The 19,997-nt window shown below is 42.5% G+C and overlaps 1 protein-coding gene across 1 annotated transcript in view; it reads left to right on the top strand.

Moving 5' to 3' along the window:
- Positions 1 to 19,997, top strand: part of ARAP2 (ArfGAP with RhoGAP domain, ankyrin repeat and PH domain 2) — a 195,656-nt gene that overhangs the window by 123,622 nt on the left and 52,037 nt on the right. Inside the window, exons 20-24 of the mRNA XM_084625426.1 lie at positions 2,905 to 3,068; positions 5,319 to 5,531; positions 9,846 to 9,951; positions 17,073 to 17,220; positions 17,904 to 17,972. Of these exons, the coding sequence (XP_084481552.1) occupies positions 2,905 to 3,068; positions 5,319 to 5,531; positions 9,846 to 9,951; positions 17,073 to 17,220; positions 17,904 to 17,972 (700 nt within the window). The remainder of the gene's footprint in view (positions 1 to 2,904; positions 3,069 to 5,318; positions 5,532 to 9,845; positions 9,952 to 17,072; positions 17,221 to 17,903; positions 17,973 to 19,997) is intronic.

The following is a 19,997-nucleotide window of genomic DNA, read 5'->3' on the forward strand; positions in this document are numbered from 1 at the left end:
AGCGCCTAATATACCAATGCATGAGCACGGCACTCAAAGGGGGCATTACAGCTGACCCTACAGATACTGCTAAGGCAAAAATCTCTAACGACTGCACCTCGGCACGCACACACCTAGAATGGAATGGGCATGAGCAACACATCTTGAAGGGCAAGAGTTATGAAAAGGTAGGTAACTTTTTTTTTTAAATACATAGCACTGTTAGCTGTACCCACATTTTGACCGTCTCATAAGATTTAGATTAGAGCTTGGCAACAAAAGAGTGTGTAACTCAAGTTAGTAAATTAGTTGAAAAATACATTTTTTTTCAGGGAACCAAAACTATTTGCTAATTTGGCGAATAGTTTTGACTGGGGAAAAAAACCTGAAAAAATAATAATCGTAATTTTGTAAACCTCAAAATGTTTCAGTTTTGACATCTCATTTTGAATTGAGATTTTTCTAAACAATCTGTCATTTTGAATTGACGGTTTGGTTCCAAAATGTTGTTCGATCAAAATGAAATGAAAAACTGGGAAGGGGGGGGGGGGGGAAATTTTGGTTCACAACAAACTGCATTTTTCTCAGTTCACCAACAGAACTGAAAAATCAATTACATGCTCAGGTCTAATTTAAATGAAACTGTAATATATTTGCTGGGGGAGGAGGATTTGAGTCCAGTGATTTTTTGGGGTGTGAGGACGGGGCAGTAGCCATGGCTGGATCTCATTGCCCCCCTCTCTCCCTGTGCTGTGCTGCTATACATGCTGAAACCGCTTCTCCAGCTACTCCTGCCTGCTTGGCTGTCTCTGCCCTGGAGTTTGGGGTAGGGTCGATGTTATATTTTTGGGAGAAGCTTGAATACCTACTTTCATACACTCAGAGTTTAAGGCCAGATGGCACCTCGTGCATAACATAGCCCAATGCCCTGTCCAGCAATCGCAGCCAAGTTCTGCAGTAGTAGCAGAATTTTCCAGCCATGGAATCCTGGAAACCACAGGGCTGTCATCAAAATATAGCTCTCCTTTTCTTCATTCTTTGTTACAAGGAAGCCAATGCCACATTTGCTCCTTTACTAGAATTAGGATCTATTCTGACAGCTTTCAAATTTTAGAAAACAAAGTGATTATCAAGTTACAGTGTATTTTGGTATGCCACTTAGTGACTCTGAACTGAATGGAATAACCTGACGACGCTGAAGATATTTGTACCTAGAGTATCCTGCTTTCCTATGTGTATTAGAATTCTGTGGGTAGTAGAAAAGAATTTATTGAGGTTTCCATTCACTTCCTTTGAGCGATATTCAATCACAAGATAAATCCTGCTATTTTTCAGCAGCAAAAAGAATGAATAATGCATAAGTGTGACTTTGCAGAGAATGCTCTGCCCATCATATTGGAAAAGAACTGAAAGGATCCTTCCCCTCTTCACTAGCATTCTGAATGGCTGCCAAAAGGTGCTTGGGAGCAATGCATTATCTACTGTCAACCTCTGCCTCAAGAGTCTGAGAGCACGGCCCCGGCAAAGCTCTCCTCTCTTTGTGCCCAGTGTGAGACAAACCAGCCTAATCGTTTGCCAAATGGTACAATGTGTGCTATCAGATAAGGACAGGTGGTGAAGCAGTACTTCCGAACGAGTGGTACTGGGAGCCAAATTCTCAGAGAAGCAGTTCAAAATGGTGACTATAGTGGCTCACCTTTCTGCAGCCCCAGAACGATTTGTATTTTCATAATCCCTATTGGAGCACACAGGGAGATTTAAAATCAGGCCAGATAAGAGCACGTCTATTGTCTGGGTACATATTTGAAAAAGGTCTCCAAAGTGCAGGGCTGCGTCAGTACCTGCTGCGTTTTGCACCTCTGATCCTGCCACAGGACCTGGCAGGCCTGAAAGCAACTGAGGCATCACTTGGCTGGTCTTGGCTATGCTGCAATGTGCTATGAATGAGCTGGGCACAAAATATTGTAAATAAATAAAATGTTACTAATTCATAGCGTTCCATGATAAACAATCACAATAAATCTGGTTCATATTCTACTCCTGCTGGAAAAGGAACAAAGCTGGGAAAGGACTTTAGATAACTGAACACTTTTGCCATATGTAGACCATTAAACAAGACTTGGAGCTGCCTCCCAGGAGCCAAAGCTAAGTAAGGGCAAACAGAGTGAGGATTTTTACAGTTTAAATAACAGCCAAACAGAATGGCTCGGAGTAAGGAAACGAATAAAGAAACTGGCTAAGGTACTCTTCCGTGGTGCTCCAAGCGCTTAGAGTTTCTTCTCCCCACCCTGCTTCTCTCCCCCAGTTCTATGAAATTCCCGGACAATCACTGCTCTGTGCACCAGAGAGGATGGGGGAAAGGAATTAGTTCAGGTAGCTCAGCTTTCCCACAGGGACTTCCTCCGTCCACCCCCTTGGCCTGGATTGTCTCCAGTCCTGGATCTTGGGGAGAAAACAGAAAAGAGAAGGAAACAGTTAGTTAATCTTATAAAGTTGAAAGTGAGGCTGTGGTCTCTACTGAACTGTAACTCAGTACTGAGTGTGCACTGCAGGAGTGGGTGCACAAGAGCAAAAAGAATAAATCATTAATAAAGGCCCCATCCCAAATCCTGTGTCAAGGTCCATGGATTCCATTCTGTCTCTACTGTAACATATGCTGGCACCAGTATATAATACTTGTACTACTGTAGATAATATTTTGCTAAAAAATGAAGGCACTAAAAGTAGAATAAGCCATTACAACATCCTCCTGCAGTATATTTAAGTCAGATGCTCTGATGTCTTATTCCAAATATTACCTTGAGCTTCTGAATCTATTTTCAGGTATTCATTTTTCATGAGAACTACTGTGCTGCTTTGGAAAAGTGAGAAGTTTTCTATCTTCTTTCCCTTATTACTGTTTCAAAATATTTTCCAACTTTGCAGAACATTATACATCCATGGTCATACGAAGTTGGATTTCACGGTCTGGCATACTGCAATTGAAAAAGCAGCACGTACAGATGGTAATGCCTTACAAGATCAGCAGCTCGGCAAAAATGACGTTCCTATTACAGTGAACAGCTGTATAGCATTTGTTACACAGTATGGTAAGTGGAGTAGAGATTTTTTTCGACTCACTGAACTCGTAGGATCATTCGTATAATACTTAAGAAGCATCTCTATCCGATTGCATTGAATGACTTTGTGCGACTGTATATAAAACCCATACTCTTTTATTAACCCGGTCACTATTTTCAGCAGGTGCTTTGTGTGGCAGTAGTTTTTGATGTGTTAGAGATATATAATGCAACGTACCTGATTATAAGTGAAACTTTGGGAAATGCCACTTGAACGTGGCTGGCAATCCATGCATCCCCTTTATAATTTTATGTTGTGGAGTTTGATTCACTGCATGGTTAAGGCCAAGTTTTAAGCCCCATATGGCAGAAAATCTGCCACATGCAGTTGTACAAGCTCTCTGCAACCCCACTGCACCTGGGCACCCAGAGCCGGTCAGCTGAGTCCAGGAAGTGAATAAAGTCAACCAGGAAGAAAGAGCAGGCTGAGCACATGTCCTGAGAGATCTCCACAAACTGGGATCCCAGACTGTTTTTAAAGCTACTGCTCCCCTTCTGACCTCTTTCACCTCTTTTGGCAGAACAGCCAAAGGAGGGCAGGGGCATCTATCCTTTACTAAGGTAAATCTCTCTGAGGCACGGTTTCCAGTAGAGGGTGTGTGCAAATTGCCTTCACCCTTTGCACCATTTGATAATTAATCAAGCCTACTGTTGAAGTGGTATATACATATTAACCCTATAAAGACATGCTTCCAGAATATTACAGTATCCGTGGCCTCTGTCAGCATGGAATAGGTTTAATGAAGCATGTGCCACACATACATATTTTAACACTGATGGTTTGTCTAGCTGAATAACTTTGTTTTGAATATGGTAACGCTGTCTTATGGTAAACTGTGGTATCCCAAGGTGTGGTGTTCTTGGCTGAAACCAAGAAAGATTGTTTGCCTAATTATTTTTGATTCATTTGCAAACTGAAGAATTTTTATAAACAACATTTTATTCTCCCAGGCGTCATAATTTATTTGTATGTGTTGAACTGTTACTGAAGCAGGGGAAGTGTGATGCTGTAGTTATGAAGGAGAAGGCACGTTTAGGCTAACCCCTTGTTTTCAGACATTTTTAACGTCCCTTTCAAAAATGATCCTCCAGGTAGAAATGCTTGGCTTCAGCTCAGAGGAATATGGTGTCCTTTTTAATGGGATGATTATGATAATAATTAGTATTCTGAGTGTGGGAGAAATAAAGTGTACTCAGCTGAGACACTTATCAGATGCTTATTTCTTGCTAGCATACTGGTTTCTACTTAAAACATGCCTGAAAAGGAACAAATTGCCATAAATGAATTTACGAGGCCCCACAGCCAAGGTTAACAATGCAGAACCACTAACAGATGATATTGCTTTTAGATAACACAGTAAAGGTGAGTTTGAAGGAGAATGTAAGCTGGTGATTTTCACGGATTTTGACAAGAGTTCCCCTCCATACATAAAGGGTCCCATGGAAGAAAGCAGGGATGTGCTTGTCGGAAACATGAACTAGCTGGCAGCAGAGCTGGCATGGTTGGCAGCATTTTTAAGGAGAAGCAAGGGAAAAGCAGCTTCTACAAAGAGAAACAATTAAACTGACTACACACACAGTGCTGGCAAATGCACACAGTTAACAAGCTTAATATAAAAGGCTTTATTTATCTGTAGTAGTCGAAGGTGATGTTCTTAACATATTTTCAGGTATGTTCTATTTTAAATTGGCAGTGTCTCTTTAAGCTTCCAATCCACCCACGGGAATAGTGGAATTGCCAGTGGCTCCCTTGTGGTGCCAGTGGCTGGAACTTGTGCACCTGAAAATGAGCGAGAGAATCAGCAGTGCCGTCATTAAGGCCTCGAGAGTCAAAACATCTCAGAACGAACACACACCCACTAAAAGCATACCTTTGGATGAGTCCTGAAGGGTGGCACAATTGGTCCCTGGGGGAGGGACAGAAGTGCAGATATATTAAACTGAAAATATATCCCCCTATATAAAGAGGCAGCACTCTTTCCCTTTATCACGCCTTTTATGATGATTATAAGATGTCCACAAATGATTGTTGGAATTAGTAATTTTAAACTTTTCCTGAAGTAGTGATCATAGAACAGTTTGGCATTGTTAACAATCCATTAGGAAAGAGGCCTATGTTAACTGTAACCGGGTTTGGTGGTGCTGGTCAATGTTGTGTAAGGAATAACGTTTTGATTTTAAGATAGCATTTGACTTTTCCCTTGTGTTCCTGTATTTAAGGTTTAGGTAGCAAACATATCTACTTAAAGAATGGTGATCCTTCCCATGTGAGTGAGCTGCTAGAGAGCTTCAAAAAAGATGCAAGAAGTGTTAAACTGAGAGCTGGAACACATCAGCTGGAAGATGTGACTGATGTACTGAAATGTTTCCTGTCTCAAATAGATGATGCACTTCTCACTAAAGAGCTTTATCCATTTTGGATCTCTGCACTAGGTAATAAATGCAGGGCAAATAAATAACAGTCTTGTTCATAGCTCGAAGTGGTCTTTTAGGAAAAGAACATGTAAATGTGAACTCTTATTAACATTTTTAATACAAAATATTGTATTTTATATTTAATATATATACACACAGAGCAAACATTAGATTATTGAATAATCAATAAAAGGATTCTATATATATATTACAAAAATCACTTTGAGAAATTATGGGTGAAATCTCAGCTCCACTGAAGTCAGTTGCAAGAGCATTAATCTTTACACTCAGACCTGTAAATAATGCTCTTTGCCTGGTCCTCTTTGTCTACTGCTTGCAAATATACAATCTTGTGTTGTGTTCCAGTAAGATCTCCCAAGCTAAGTAAGGTTAGTCAATAACTGGATGTGAGGTTTGCAAGTAATACACATGCTGGAGAAAGTGGCATTGGAGTTCCAATAGAGGCCACGAGTATGTACTGAACAGTTCTGGTGGTTAAGGGGCAGGATACTAGAGATGCGATATTCTAGGGGTTGCCAAACTTACTGACACTCTGAGCCACATACGACAATCTTCAGAAGTTCGAGAGACTATCCTCCTTGCTGGGCAGAAGCCAGAGGCAATGTTTGAGGGGGACACATGGGGTGATGTGCCCTCCCATATTTTTGCCAGGGTTTGCTGGCCCTGCTTGGTCACATGGTGCCACTGGGCCCTCTCCCTGCACGGCAGCTGCAGGAGACAGCAAGCTGGGAGCTGTGCCTTGGGTAGAGGCCTCAGTAAACAGTGGGGAGCTGCAGGAAGAGCTGCTGCTTTTGCTGCTGCCTCTCCCCAAGGAGCTAAAGCAGAAGCCCCTCCCTGCAGCTCCCATCTGTTTGCCGCTGCCTCTCCATGCGGAGCTAACACCTGGGAACTGCAGGGAGGGAGCACTGAGGGTAAGAGGGGAGGCATGCCTAGGGGATATGACTCAAGCTGTTGGGGGAGGGGGGTGAACTTTTAAATTGGACCCTGCCCCCCCAGCTCACAGCAGGCACCAGTCTATGGCAGAAGCCCTTAGCTCTACTACCATGCTGCATGGCCGAAACCGTGAGCTCCCCCCCCCCCCCCCACAGTCTGGTAGGCAGAGAATGGGGGCTGTGGGAGGGTCCGGGAGCCGTACTTCAACTGTAAAAGAGTTGCATGCGGCTCAGAAGCCGCAGTTTGGCTACCCTTGCCATATTCTGCATGAGACATAAATCAAGCTCTTGATACGTGCAGTTGTTAAAGATCCTTTGGCTTAATTAGTTCTATATGTGTCTATGTATACACATCTATATGGATGGATGTGTGTTACTAAATCTGTACTTGTGCTGTTGAGTAATTTTACTTATATACGCCTCTCTTTAGGAAGTATAAATAAAATAAACCTCAAAATGAAAGAAAACTGAGTGACTTCAACCTAAAGCCAACTTCATCTTATTTTAGAAGCCCAAGGATATGTGTCTCCACGTAGTAGAGATCAGGATCAAGTCCATAGTCACATGTTAACTGGGTTTAAAATTAGAGTGGTTGGTTGAAAGGCTTTTTGGGGTCCTTAAAAGTTAGGAAACATATAAATACACATTGATCTACTCTGTAAACAGTGCTAGCATTATATCTCCTGGTATAATTATAGGAGGTGAAGATTTCACTATTATGACCTTGACTTTTGTTGAGGTCAACATCTGGGTTTCTTGACCTTGGAGATAAATATTGACTGAAGTGAAAATAAGTTATGTTTACCTGAAGGGGCAATAAATCTTTATATTGTTTACAAATAAAAGTGAGTAAATATAATTAAGAATTATGAGAACATAAGTATTGTCACCCTTGTAGTTTAAACTTTTGAGGTTTTTTCCCCAAGTATGGTACTAGAATTGTAGATTACTTTCAGAAGAAGGATGGCCCAAGTGGTTACATTGCTAGCCTGGGAGCTTGGGAGAGACAGATTCAATTTCTTTATCTGCCATAGTTTTCCTGTGTGACCTTGGTCAAGTAGCTTAGTCTTTCTGTGCTTCAGTGTCCCATCTGTAAAATGGGGACAATAGCACTTTGCTACCTCACAGGGATGTTGTTAGTATAAATACATGAAAGATTGTGAGCTGCCCAGCTACTCTAGTAGTGAAGCACATAAGATTGATACCATTGTAGTTCACTTACATGGCACAATCTTATTGACTATAAATATGTCCAGTTTGTTTTTAAGAATAAAATATTGAATTAAAATATAGCAGCATTAATTGCTCTCTAACTTAGCAAAAGATAAAGCTAAATATAGAAGTTAGATGAGTATTGGCCATTTGAGAACTTGGCAAATTCATGGGAAAGATAGCACCAGTAACTTAGAGAGACAAGGTGGGTTAGGTAATAGTGCATATTGTAGGAGACCATTCAAAAAGAAGGAGATACAGGTGAGTCTCATCTTACACTGGGGTTACGTTCAGCAGAAAATCGCGTATAGTCAAAATTACATTGAGTGTAATGGTGGGCGGAATCGCCCGCACTACAGGTACAGTATTTAAATTGTTATTTTTCTTTTGTTTTCGTTTTTGCCGACCGCGCAAAGCTGAATTCGCGGATGTTAAATGCGCGTAAGATGAGACTCACCTGTAGTAGGTTACAGATTTTTGTAATGAGCCATAGATCAACAATCTGTAAACCACTGACCCTCTCTCTTTTTCTCCTATGACTGCAGAGGTGTTAATGGGCCACTCTACCTTGAATGGTCCCTTATACTATGTGGTAACTACTTATGCTGAACTATCTTTTCAACCTTGTATTTTGCTGTGAAGCTGGGATTACCTTTCCCAGACCTGAAGAAGAGCTCTCTGTAGCTTGGAAGGTTGTCTCTCTCACCAAGAGAAGCTGGTCCAATAAAAAATATTACCTCACCCACCTTATGTCTCTGATATCCTGAGACCAACAAGGCTACAACAACATGGCTTAGTACCAGTAACTGGCCTTTGACCTCAACTAAGACGAAGTGTAGGACTGAATTTTGAAACTTAGATTGCTCTCATCAAGTCAGCAGTCAGAAAAAGTTTAATGAGCAACATTTTAAATTAGTTTTTTCAGGGAAGGTCCATAATGAAGTCTCATTGACTAACATCCTGACTAGTGCATAAAGAAAAGGCGTACTTCTGACACCTTAGAGACTAACAAATTTATTTGAGCATAAGCTTTCGTGAGCTACACAAAAGCTTATGGTCAAATAAATTTGTTAGTCTCTAAGGTGCCACAGGTACTCCTTTTCTTTTTGCGAATACAGACTAACACGGCTGCTACTCTGAAACCTGACTAGTGCATGTGACTAGAACTCTGTTACAGCTTTGTAGCAGAGACTCCTGTTGTAGTTAAAGTATTACCAGAAGTACTTGTGTGACCGTTATAAATAACTGTAAGTGGGAGAGGATAGGTACACGAGGTATATGTGGAATAGTAATTTTAATCAGTTTTTTTATATTGTCTAAGTAGTGAAAAACCATATGCAACAGTACATTATATTTTTATGTAGTATTCTTAATACACCATCTTGCTAAATGCTTAATAGAGATGGTTAGTCATTAGCTGGAGAGAACAGAAAATTTGCAAAACAAGATTTGAGGCAGAAATCGAGAAGAGGGGAAGAAAAGCATGATACGAATTAGTCGTTTTATTCCTGGACCTGGCAAGGTAGGCAGCAGGTTCAGTCTTAGGCACAATGTGGAGAGTCAAGGTAGATGCAGGGTAGAGAGCAGAGTAGATCAATGGGTAACACACTGGACTCAGGAGACTGGATTCAATCACTGGCTCTTCCACTGACCTGCTGTGTGATCGTGGGCAAGTAACTTCACCTCTGTGAGCCTCTGCTTCTCATTTCACCATTCATCTCTCTTGTCTGTTTAGTTTGTAAGCTATTCGGAGCACTGTGTGTTTTAATCCCAGTTGGGGCTTCTACATACTACTATAATATAAATAATAATGTGTAAAAATGAAAGTATATATTCTCCCAAATCAAAGCAATTTTCAAACTACAGACACATGCACTCTCTACATATTAAGGCATTCTTTGATGAAAAACAATTTGTTGCTTTCTGGAGAATTCTGCTAAAAATGTTTCTTGAATGCAGATCTTGCAGTATATAGCATCATAATCGATACTGTTTTCCTTCAAGTGCTGTACAATAACAGACTGCACTGATAGCAGAAGGAGGCTGATTAGTTTAATTGTAATTTTAAATGGCTAGATGTTGCCATTGTAGTGGATCGGTATCGTTCTTGTTTTGGAATATGGATTGTGGTGAATGTCCAGTGACTTTTTGTTTCCTCCTCCATTAGATACACAGAATGAAAAGGAACGAGTGAAGAAGTATGGAACTTTTATTCAGAGCCTTCCACCAGTCAATAGGGCAACTTTGGCAGCTTTAATTGAACACCTTTACAGGTCAGTGTGTCAGCAGATCGACTCAGATGTCGCACCATAGTAGAGAATACTCAATAAGCATTTTCTATTTCATTGGCATGACTAAAATGTCATTAACACTTCATATTTCAATAAGTACCGTTCAGAGCTATTCAACTAGTCATGGCTAATTTTACTGATTTCATAAATAGGATTAATAGGATTTGCATTAATTTGTAATCTATAAAATGTATTTTTTATCACATTTTAATTTTAACAGTAGATACCAACACACTTTAAAGAACAGTCTTCCACTGGCAGTAAGCTGCAGATGTATAGTGAATTTTAAATGAGCCTATTAAGACCATCCTACCTGAATCTGTCATCCTCCAAAAGAGATGGGCAGAAGGACCTAGGGAGTTTAAAAGGATTTTTAAAAGCCCTTTCTCATAAGCTCCATCATGCATAGCAGTTCCTGAAAAGAGAAGGCTCCGAGGGAGAGTCTAATATGTATGATGGCTTTAAGAATTAATTTTCCTAGCTATGTTTCAGTACTTTTTAATTTTGCAAGTGTAACAGCCCTGGGGAGTGTTTGACACCATAGACTGAAGCACACAGCAAAACCCATATCTCTTTCTAAGAGAGAGTAAGCTGTGAAGAGTGTATCAGAATTGTACAGCTTGGATGCTCCTGCACAAATCAGGCTGAATTAAATGGATCAGTGTTAATTGTTGTTAAATAGTTTTTTGGTTTTGGGTGGGGGAGGGGGCATTGGTAGTATCAACTGAACACGTTCCACCAATATTTGTCATAAACTAGCTGAATATCTGAAGTGGGGTTTCTGGAATGCCTGCTTCAGTACAATATGCTGAGTTGAGGAATAAAGCTATAATGGTTGTACTTAAAAAATTGTTGTTTATACTGATAGAATAATTTAACTCTTTAGTGATAATTCTTCATTCTTCTTCAAATGATGGTCCCTATTGTATTACATTGTGGGTTATGCAAACGCACCATGCTCCTGCAGCTGGAGAATTTGAAAGCAGTGTCTGCTGGTCTGTGCATGTGCCCTGGCTCACCTCATGCTCATGACGGAGGGGATAAAGGTTGGGGAAGACCAACTGCCTCTCCAGTTCCTTCTCACTGGCGCCGCATGGTCTGGGTCAGATCTTTTAGTGTCCTCACCTTTGGCTTTGTTCTACAAAATAAAACTGTTTTCAAACTAGATGATTCTTAACAGTTTTAATAGTTTTTAATATTTAGTATTAAATTAGTTTCCCAGGGGGACCTTCCCGCTGCCTTGTTCCCTGTTTGGGATCTAGACTATGCTCCAGGCGTCAAACTCTGTGCCTCCTACCCAAGATGCTTCTCGGTCAGCAATGACCACCAATGCTGTTTGTACTTCCTAGAAGAATCTCTCATTGCGGTGAGGTGCATTATCTGCTGATTGTTCCCCAGCTGTATCTGAGAAAGGAGGGAACTTCATCTCCGCAAATATCTCATGGAGGACCCAAGCAGGGGAACATCCCTGTACGTTGGCCTGATTCAGCAAGAAGTGCACCTCCTGCTGCGAAGTCCGGCGCTGGTGCAGGAGAATCTACCCCGACAGATCCCATGGCAGGGTCTTGTTGGAAAGCTAGGAAGCACTCTCATAAGCAGGAGACGAAATCTTCCTGTAAGTCCGCTTCATAGAAGTCTAACTCAGCTGTAAACAAGCCCACCGGCTTGTCCCATGAGGATTTAATATGTTCTAGGTCCCAGAGGTACGACAAGAAAGCCCATAAGCATTGGACTCCACCAGACTGTGTTCCATCAGTACCATCCTCCATGGCTTCTTCCAAACCCCAGGATCCACCAGGACTGACAAAGTCCTGATCACTGCCAACTATGGATATGACCCTTCTCATAGGCACTGGTGGCCTGGGCAAGGAGAACCCCTCTCACACCAGGGAGATCTGTATCTGTTGCCCACCCCACAGGACATTTTTGCTCTCCCAGATCCGGAATTTCCTTGTCCATTGGGCCCCTCTGTTTCCAGGGAGATATCACCACCTCTGGGAGAATCAACTGCTGGAAGGAGCTTATCACCTAACCCATCTGTAGAGTACATCTCCCCTCCAATGGCACTGACAGTACCACCACTGGCACTGGAATCAGCCTTTTCCTCATCAGGAGATTCTGAGCCATCCAATGAACTGCTCTTCCCTTACCCTGTGTGTCCTCCACCATTCAAAAGACCCTCGCTGGCTTGGGACCAACCTCTACCTCATCTAACTTTGAGCTTCTGCTACCCCATGCCATGGGGGCCCTAGTGACCACCTATCAACCACTCCTACTGGCCTATTCCCCCTACAGAGTCGATCCAATCTGCCAGGGAGACACCCCTTGCCTCCCCACTAAGGGGATGCTCAGATCTGCTCCCAGACATGATAGGGGAGGAGGAACATTTTGCTCCTGATCTCGTGGTTCCACTGGAACCAGCAAGGCTCCCATCCGTCATCCCTGGATGAAGTGGTGACTTCTAGCCCACCCACTCTCCTGATGACTTCAGGCAACTCCAGGACCTTCTCTGCAGAGTTCCTGGAAAGTTTCATATTCCTCTTGAAGAGATCCAAGACTACGAGCACAAACTCTTAGACATCTTGCATGCTTCTGGAACCAACAGAATAGTTCTCTCTGTTAATGAAGCATCCCCCATCTACTCCTGCTGACAAAGAGGGAAAACGCCTGGATCTGCTTGGAAGAAAGGTCTTCTCATCGTCCAGCCTCCAGTTCAGGATAGCCAATTACCAAGCATTACTGGGTTAATACAATTTCCTGAATTACTCCAAGCTTGTGAAGTTTATTAACAGCCTTCCGGATCAAGACAGAGCTCTTTTTCAAGCTCTGATAGACAATGGCAAACTGGTAGCCAGGAGCACCCTCCAATCTTTAGTCGATGCCGCTGATACCTCCTCTAGAGCTATGCCATTGTTGTGCGCAAGGAGTCATGGATCCACGTGTCAGGTTCGCTAGGGAGTTCCAGAATACCATTAAAGAACCCACCCCCGTGACTAATCGCAGCTTCTCAAGCAGAAGACGGATGAGTCTTTCCATACCCTAAAGGATCCCAGGTTTACCCTCTGCTTGCTGTGGATATACATGCCTGTTGCTAAGAAATTTCACCGCCCACAGGTCAGATCTTGATATATGGCTCCATCGGAGCACCTGTGAACCAATACATAAGAGACAGGGTTTAAAAGTCCCACTTTCCTTCACCCTTGGCAACAGTCTTGGCATCTCAATCTCAGTCCCTGGCTCAACGTTATTTTTGATGGGAGCTCAATAGTCATGAAACGCTAAGCCCAACACCTCCCCGCCCCGCCCCGCCCCACACGATTTGCGGGTCGTCTGGAAGTCTTTTTCAAGACCTGGAGTGTGATGACAGTGGACAAGTTGGTGCTGAATGTCATCCACTTTGGCTATTCAATACAGTTTGCAACCCTACCTTCTCCAGAAACCCCCTCCCCGCCCACGGGGAAAACTCTTATGTGACAGTATTCTCAAGAAGTGAACTCCTTATTGCAGCGAGGAGCAACAGAACCATGTCCCCCCTCAAGACCAAAGGAGAGGGTTTTACTCTATCTGCTTCCTGGATATACAAAGAGAAGGGCAGTTGGAGACCAGTCCTTGACCTCTGCCATCTCAACTGTTTGATTCACAAACCAAGATTGAGTCCCAGAGCAGCTGATTGGCCTGCTGGCCCTACTTATGACAGGAACAGGAAGCTGTCTAAAAAACTGGGAACACCTTGTCCCTCCTGCTTGTTCTCCTGCCCATCCTCCCTCCCCCTTACCCCTCTCTCCCATCGCCCCAGGCTTGACTTCCTGGCATCCTGATCCTGGCTTAGCTCCAGAACTCTGACTTGTGGTTCTGATCTACAGTCTGGCTCTGGTTTCTGACCTTCCAGGATCCTGGCCCAGCTGACTCCTGATGGTGGACTCCAGCTCCAACCACTAGGTCTGGCTGTCCATGACCCAGCCCTGACAGCAAGAATGTAACTGCCCACGGGTAGGTTTTAGACCGTGAACAATATTGTGGCTCATGTGTCAAGCAACCCTTGAGTACCAGTCAAAACATCTCTCTCTCTCAGGTCATATGGCCTTATGCACCTACGTCACCCTATTTGCAAGATTCCACCTTCACTGTCTCCAGACTTGGCTGCAATCCAAATGCTCCCCAAGCCATCATTCCATGAACCTTATGGTGACAGTTCCAGCCAAGATAGTGTCTTCCCCTGCTGTGGTAGACAAATCCTCTTCAGATAAGCACTAGTGCCCTTTTCTCCTTTCCTTTCCAGACAGGAACATTGTTACAGACACATCCCTATTTGGTTCGGTGGTCCACATGAACAGCCACCCAGCACAAGGTGCCTGCACATCTCGAGAGTCCAGGATGCACAGCAGTATCCTGGAGCTGGGCGCAATCTGGAAGGCATTCAAGTCCTTTCTTCCATTCATCCACACTCACCATCTCCTTATAATGTCAGACAATGTTACAACTGTCTTCTACATCAACAAGCAGTGGAGATTGGGATCTGCCTCGCTGTCTGTGGAAGCAGTCAGCCTCTGGAACTGGTGTATCAGCAATCAAATCACCCTATTGGCAGCCTACCTTCCGGGGAAACAAAATGTGCTTGCACATTCCCTCAGCAGACATTTTACAGTCAACCAAGAGTAGGAGATCCATGATTTGGTGCTGCTCAGTATTTTCACTCTATGGGAACCCCAACCAGGGATCTGTTCACCGCTTTCCAGCAAACAGGAAGTGCATCATGTATTGCTCCAGAAGAGCCCTAGGATGCCACTCCTAGGGTGACACTCTGCTTCTTCCAGTTCAACTATGCCTTCCCTCCACCACCAATTCAGCCACAAGTTCTATACAAAATTCAGCATGACGGAGTGAGAGTCATCCTGATCACCCCCTTCTGGCCAGACAGTTCTTGTTTCCCAAATTCCTCTTCATGTCATCCTGACCACCAATCATCCTCCCAACAGTCTATGAGCTCCTGACCCAGTGGAATGGCAAGATCAAGCACCTTGATCTGCGTCCTTTCCACCTCAGGACTTGGTATTTGGATGGGCATTATCCTTAGAATGTTCATGCTCCACAGCCATACGAGACATCCTCTCTAAAAGTAGAAAGGATTCTACAAAAAATGTTACCTAGCTAAGTGGAAGAGCTTCTCTTCTTGGGCACACCAAAGAGGCATTCTCCCAGAGACTAAAGATATTGCTTTCATCTTGGACTATATCCTCTCTTTTTGAAGACAACAGGTTTTCCATGAGCTCCTTGCAAGTCCACTTGGCAGTGATCAGCACATACCAACCACATCTCTTTCTCAGGGCTAGTCGGTCGTCACACATCCACTGACCAATAGATTCTGAAAAGGCCTAATAAGAATCTTCCCACCCATTCAGAAGCCTATTCCCCAGTGGGACCTAAACCTTGTTTTCTCAGTACTCACAAGGGTGGTGGTGGATTTTTTGTTTGTTTGTTTTTTGAGCCTTTAGTTATTTAGTCCATGTCCATCCTTTTCATGAAGGTTGCTTTCCTTGTGGCCATCACCTCAGTGGGAAGGGTTGGCCAACTTGGAGAGATGATGGCCAATCCTCCATATGCTACATTCTATAAGAATAAGGTTTCTTTGCATCTACACCCCAAATTCACCCCTAAAGCAGCTTTGGAATTTCACCTTAAACAAAACATTCACTTACCTGTGTTCTCCCCAAAACTGCACACATCAACAGAGAAGTGAAGGCTCCATTTCCTCAGTGTTCAGCGGGCCTTGAATTTTTACCCACAGAGAACAAAACAAATCAGGAAATCCCTAAGACTGTTTGTCGCTATACCGACTGAGTCAGAGGGCACGTCATCTCCACCAAGAGAATCTCCAAATGGTCTCCGGCTGCATTCTACTCTATCAGCTTTCAAGCCTTCCCCCCACTCTCCATGAGTTCAGAACTCATTCCGTCAGAGCACAAGCAACAACTATGGCATCTCTTCAGGAGGTAACCCTCCTCGAAATCTGAAAAGCGGCCACATAGGGCTCCGTTCACACATTTGCAAGACATTATGTCCTGGTGCAGGACTTTTCTGCTGATGCCTCCATTAGTATGGCGGTACTCTGCTTAGCCCTACCATCTACATCCTCCTACTTAGGTATTGCTTATTAGTCACCCACACTGGAATACAACAGGGACATCACTCAAAGAAGAGGAGATTACTTACCAGGTTCTTTGAGATGTGTGGTCCCTATCTGTATTCCATTACCCACTTTCCTTTCCTTCTGCTTCCTTTCCTTCTGCTTATCTGATTCATGGCAGAGAAGGAGCTGGAGAGGTGGTTGGTCCACCTCATCCTTTATTCCCTTGGTTGGAGGCATGAGATGAGCTAGGGCACATGCATGAACCCAGTGGACACTGCTTTCAGATTCTTCGGCTCTGGATGCATGGTGAGCATGCATAACCCACATTTGAATACAGATAGGAACCACACATCTCGAAGAACCTCCAGTTACAGGTAAGTAACCTCCTCTTCCAAGTATAGGAAATGCAGGAAATAAGGTTAAAATCAGTAAACTATAAGTTTTTAAGGTGCCCATGTAACCCACATACCTTCTGGGTGTGGTGCTCTGCCCCTCTAGTGGCACCAAGACCACTTAGAAATTAATGAGTCTGCTACAGACTTAGCTAAGAGCCATGTGGCTCACGCAGTAGAGATTTATGCATTTGGTTCCAGATTTGATCCTGCTCGCCGACAACCAGGGCCTGCTGGTGTTACACTCACTTTAAGCAGACATAGAAAAAGTTGGCAGCTAGTGCCCTGTTACGGTTGTTTTTTAAAGAATCATGTAGAGCATAATGTGCTTAAGCATGTATATGCACGTATAGCAGTGACTCTGGAAAAGATTTGGCGATTGTGGTGGAAACATAATTAGCTGAACACAAGCTCCCAACGTGATGCAGTGGCCAAAAGGTCGGGATGGGTTCTCCATCACTGACAATTCTTAAATCCAGATTGGATGTTTTTCTAAAAGAGATGCTCTAGGAATTAGTTTGGGGAAGTTCTATGGCCTGTGTTATACAGGAGTGTTCTAAATGGATTTATTCTCCTTCAAACAGGGTGCAGAAATGTTCAGAAATCAATCATATGAACCCTCACAATCTCGCCATGGTGTTTTCATCATGCTTATTTCAAACTAAAGGGCATACCAGCGAAGAAGTGAATGTAATTGAAGATCTAATTAAAAATTACATACAACTCTTTGATGTAAGTATCTTACATAATGGCTGTTTTTAAACATTAATTCTGAACTAGTCTAGACCGAAGAGAAAAAGCTGTATGTTACAGAGTTGCTGTGAATCAGTCTTTTCCAAAAGAGTGCACACAACTATTCTCACTGGCATGAAGATGGCATAGTTTTTAGCGAATTCCAAGATTGTAATCTTTGAAAGTGGTATGTTTGTTCACCTGTTATGCTTCTTGTGTTGCAGCTAAGGTATGATAGTGTGTTCCCAGACTTTTGACTCAGCTAATGATGAGCACTTCAGAGCGATACTGTTTTCTTCCAAAGCTTTTTGCAGAAGCACTGAATCCAACTGAATTTATTCATTACTAGTAACTAATCTTTGTGACCCATTTATGCAGCATTCTTCATTTTTATCTGGGGTCACAGAGGAAATGTGTTGATGATATGAACAGCTCAGTGGTATGATGGATTTTATGGAACAATCCTCTCTTTAGATTTACGTTCTATAAAAATTAGTGCCTCCTGTTTGATACTGGGAAAAATCTCTCCATCAGATAAAAAACACTAAGTGTAATCACTCCTAAGGGTATAATGACCCTACTTGATGTTCTTAGTGTTGTTAACCATCATAAAGAATCCACTAAGGATGATGAAGTGTTATGTTATTTTCTTTCTAACTTACCAAAATATCCATTTTTAACAGATAAATGAAGATCAGGTCAAACAAATGGATACAGAGAACAGCTTTATTACCAAGTGGAAAGACACTCAAGTAAGTGGTGAAAATCAATTGATTTGGGAATGATTTTAACAAAAGAATATTTTGTTATGTAGCAGATTTATATTTCTTTATGCTGATTTGCATAATGTACTATTTTGATAAGAGACAGACATAAAACAGCAAAGTGAAACAACTGTGTCTATGCAGCGTTGTTCCCATGAAATTATGATCTAACACATAATGGGACTATATCTTACCTATATATCTCACTCAGATTTCAACTTTAGATGTATTTAGTTTCATATGTTTTATAAACCGTAGGAAGTAGTGATCGGCATAGTTAGGAAAACATTTTGAGCTCCTGTTTTTAGGATAGAATTCTCTGTATGTATTGGAGTTATAAAACAGGCTTAACAATAGATAATGGTGTGGTATGAGCTTGGGCACCTCTGATGATCTTAGTGTTCAAACAGAACACACAAAAAAGAGGGCATTTTCAATGCAGGGAGGCATCAAACCATAACGTTTATTTTTCAAAAAAATAAACCCACTTTGAATTGCTCTGTGAAGTTATTAGGAAGCTGTTGCATGCTATATTCTCTGCAAGAAGAACTGTTAAGTGAGTAGTTTCATGCTTCATTAACTAAAGCTTGCGTAGTGTTCATTTGTGGTCCCAGTTAGAGCACATGGCAGTGATTCTAAGACAGGAGCTGAACCTTGGGGAGCTGTTGATCAGGTGGGCAGCTGAATTAACCACAACAGAAGGAAACCTATTAAACTTGTGATCTATGTGGGAGATCTGAAATAAGGTTGGGGAGAAGCCCTGGGAAGGTTAGGAATTTAGTAGGGCTACAAAAGTTAACATGAGGGAGAAGCATCAAACTATGATGCTCAATATTAGCGGCTGTCCTTCTCGGTTACGTGTGTGGTATAACACATTGTAAATCTCAAAGTACCTTAATTCATTGGTAAAAGTAAGTTTGTTATGGGGCTCATGGAAGTCACATGTTCCACAATTTTCTGTACTTCTGCTGAGCTGTATTACTTTGTCTCCTCCCCTTCCGCCATGGATGTCAAATTTCATTGCCCTGGGGAAAGGTGCTGTCGTATGGCCCTTTGGTGGATGTCCATGTGTGAAAACTTGAATGCCTCTCCTGTGGGGGCTGGGAGGGTGGGTGGGTGAGGGTGTGTGTGAGAGAGAGAGAGAGAAAATTCTGCCTTGTTTGAAGATTGTGTTGCCACTGGCCTCATTCATGCAATGTATGCACCTGACTTTCCAGTACAAAGGGCTAAATATAATACCACCACATGCCTCCTGCTGGCAAGGGACTGAAATTTATATTAAAAAAGAAATACAGCAACATCTGATGTCTATTGCTTTTGAGTGGTGAGGCTATTGAGAGAACACTTTTGCTGGGAGGAATGAAGCCTTGATGCCTAAGATCTAGGCACATAGAAAATTGGAGGAAAGATAATTTTTCTACGTTCCAACTGTGTCATTTCCTGGAGACTAGCACCAAGAAATGCCTGCAATGAACAGTCCCTTTCATAAGATCTCATCCCCATAGGAAGTCATGGGGGAAGTTCCAATGGCTATGGTGCTATTTTTAGTTTCTCCTGGTGTCACTACTGGTACAGCCACTGAAGCTAAGAGTGTAAATGAGAGAAGTGCCTGGGGAGTGAAGATTCCACTGGTATCTCTGTGTTTGGAGTTGGTGGAAAAGGGAAATAGAAGGTGTTGGGCACAGGTGACCAATTTGGGAGCTCTGATAGCTGAGTGCATTCAGCCAAAACTACAGTTCTGGACAGAGAGGAATGCTAGGAATAGGCAGACTGTGATGTTCCATGTTTTTGTGGAAAGATCACCATGGCACTCTCCTTAGGAATTGGTTCTTGTTCTGAAGGCTATTTTCAAAAGGAAAGAGGCTAGAGACTTGCTTTCTCATTTTTAAAATTGAAGTTTAAGCTTCCTGCAATCATTTGGGGTCATTTAAAAAAATCCATTATGATATACCTAATTTTTCTACAGTAAAACCAAAGTGGGACAGACCCTCAAGGCTGATTGACCAGTTTAGG

The sequence above is a fragment of the Lepidochelys olivacea genome, assembly GCF_965140295.1.
Source record: "Lepidochelys olivacea isolate rLepOli2 genome assembly, chromosome: 4".
NCBI lineage: Eukaryota > Metazoa > Chordata > Testudines > Cheloniidae > Lepidochelys > Lepidochelys olivacea.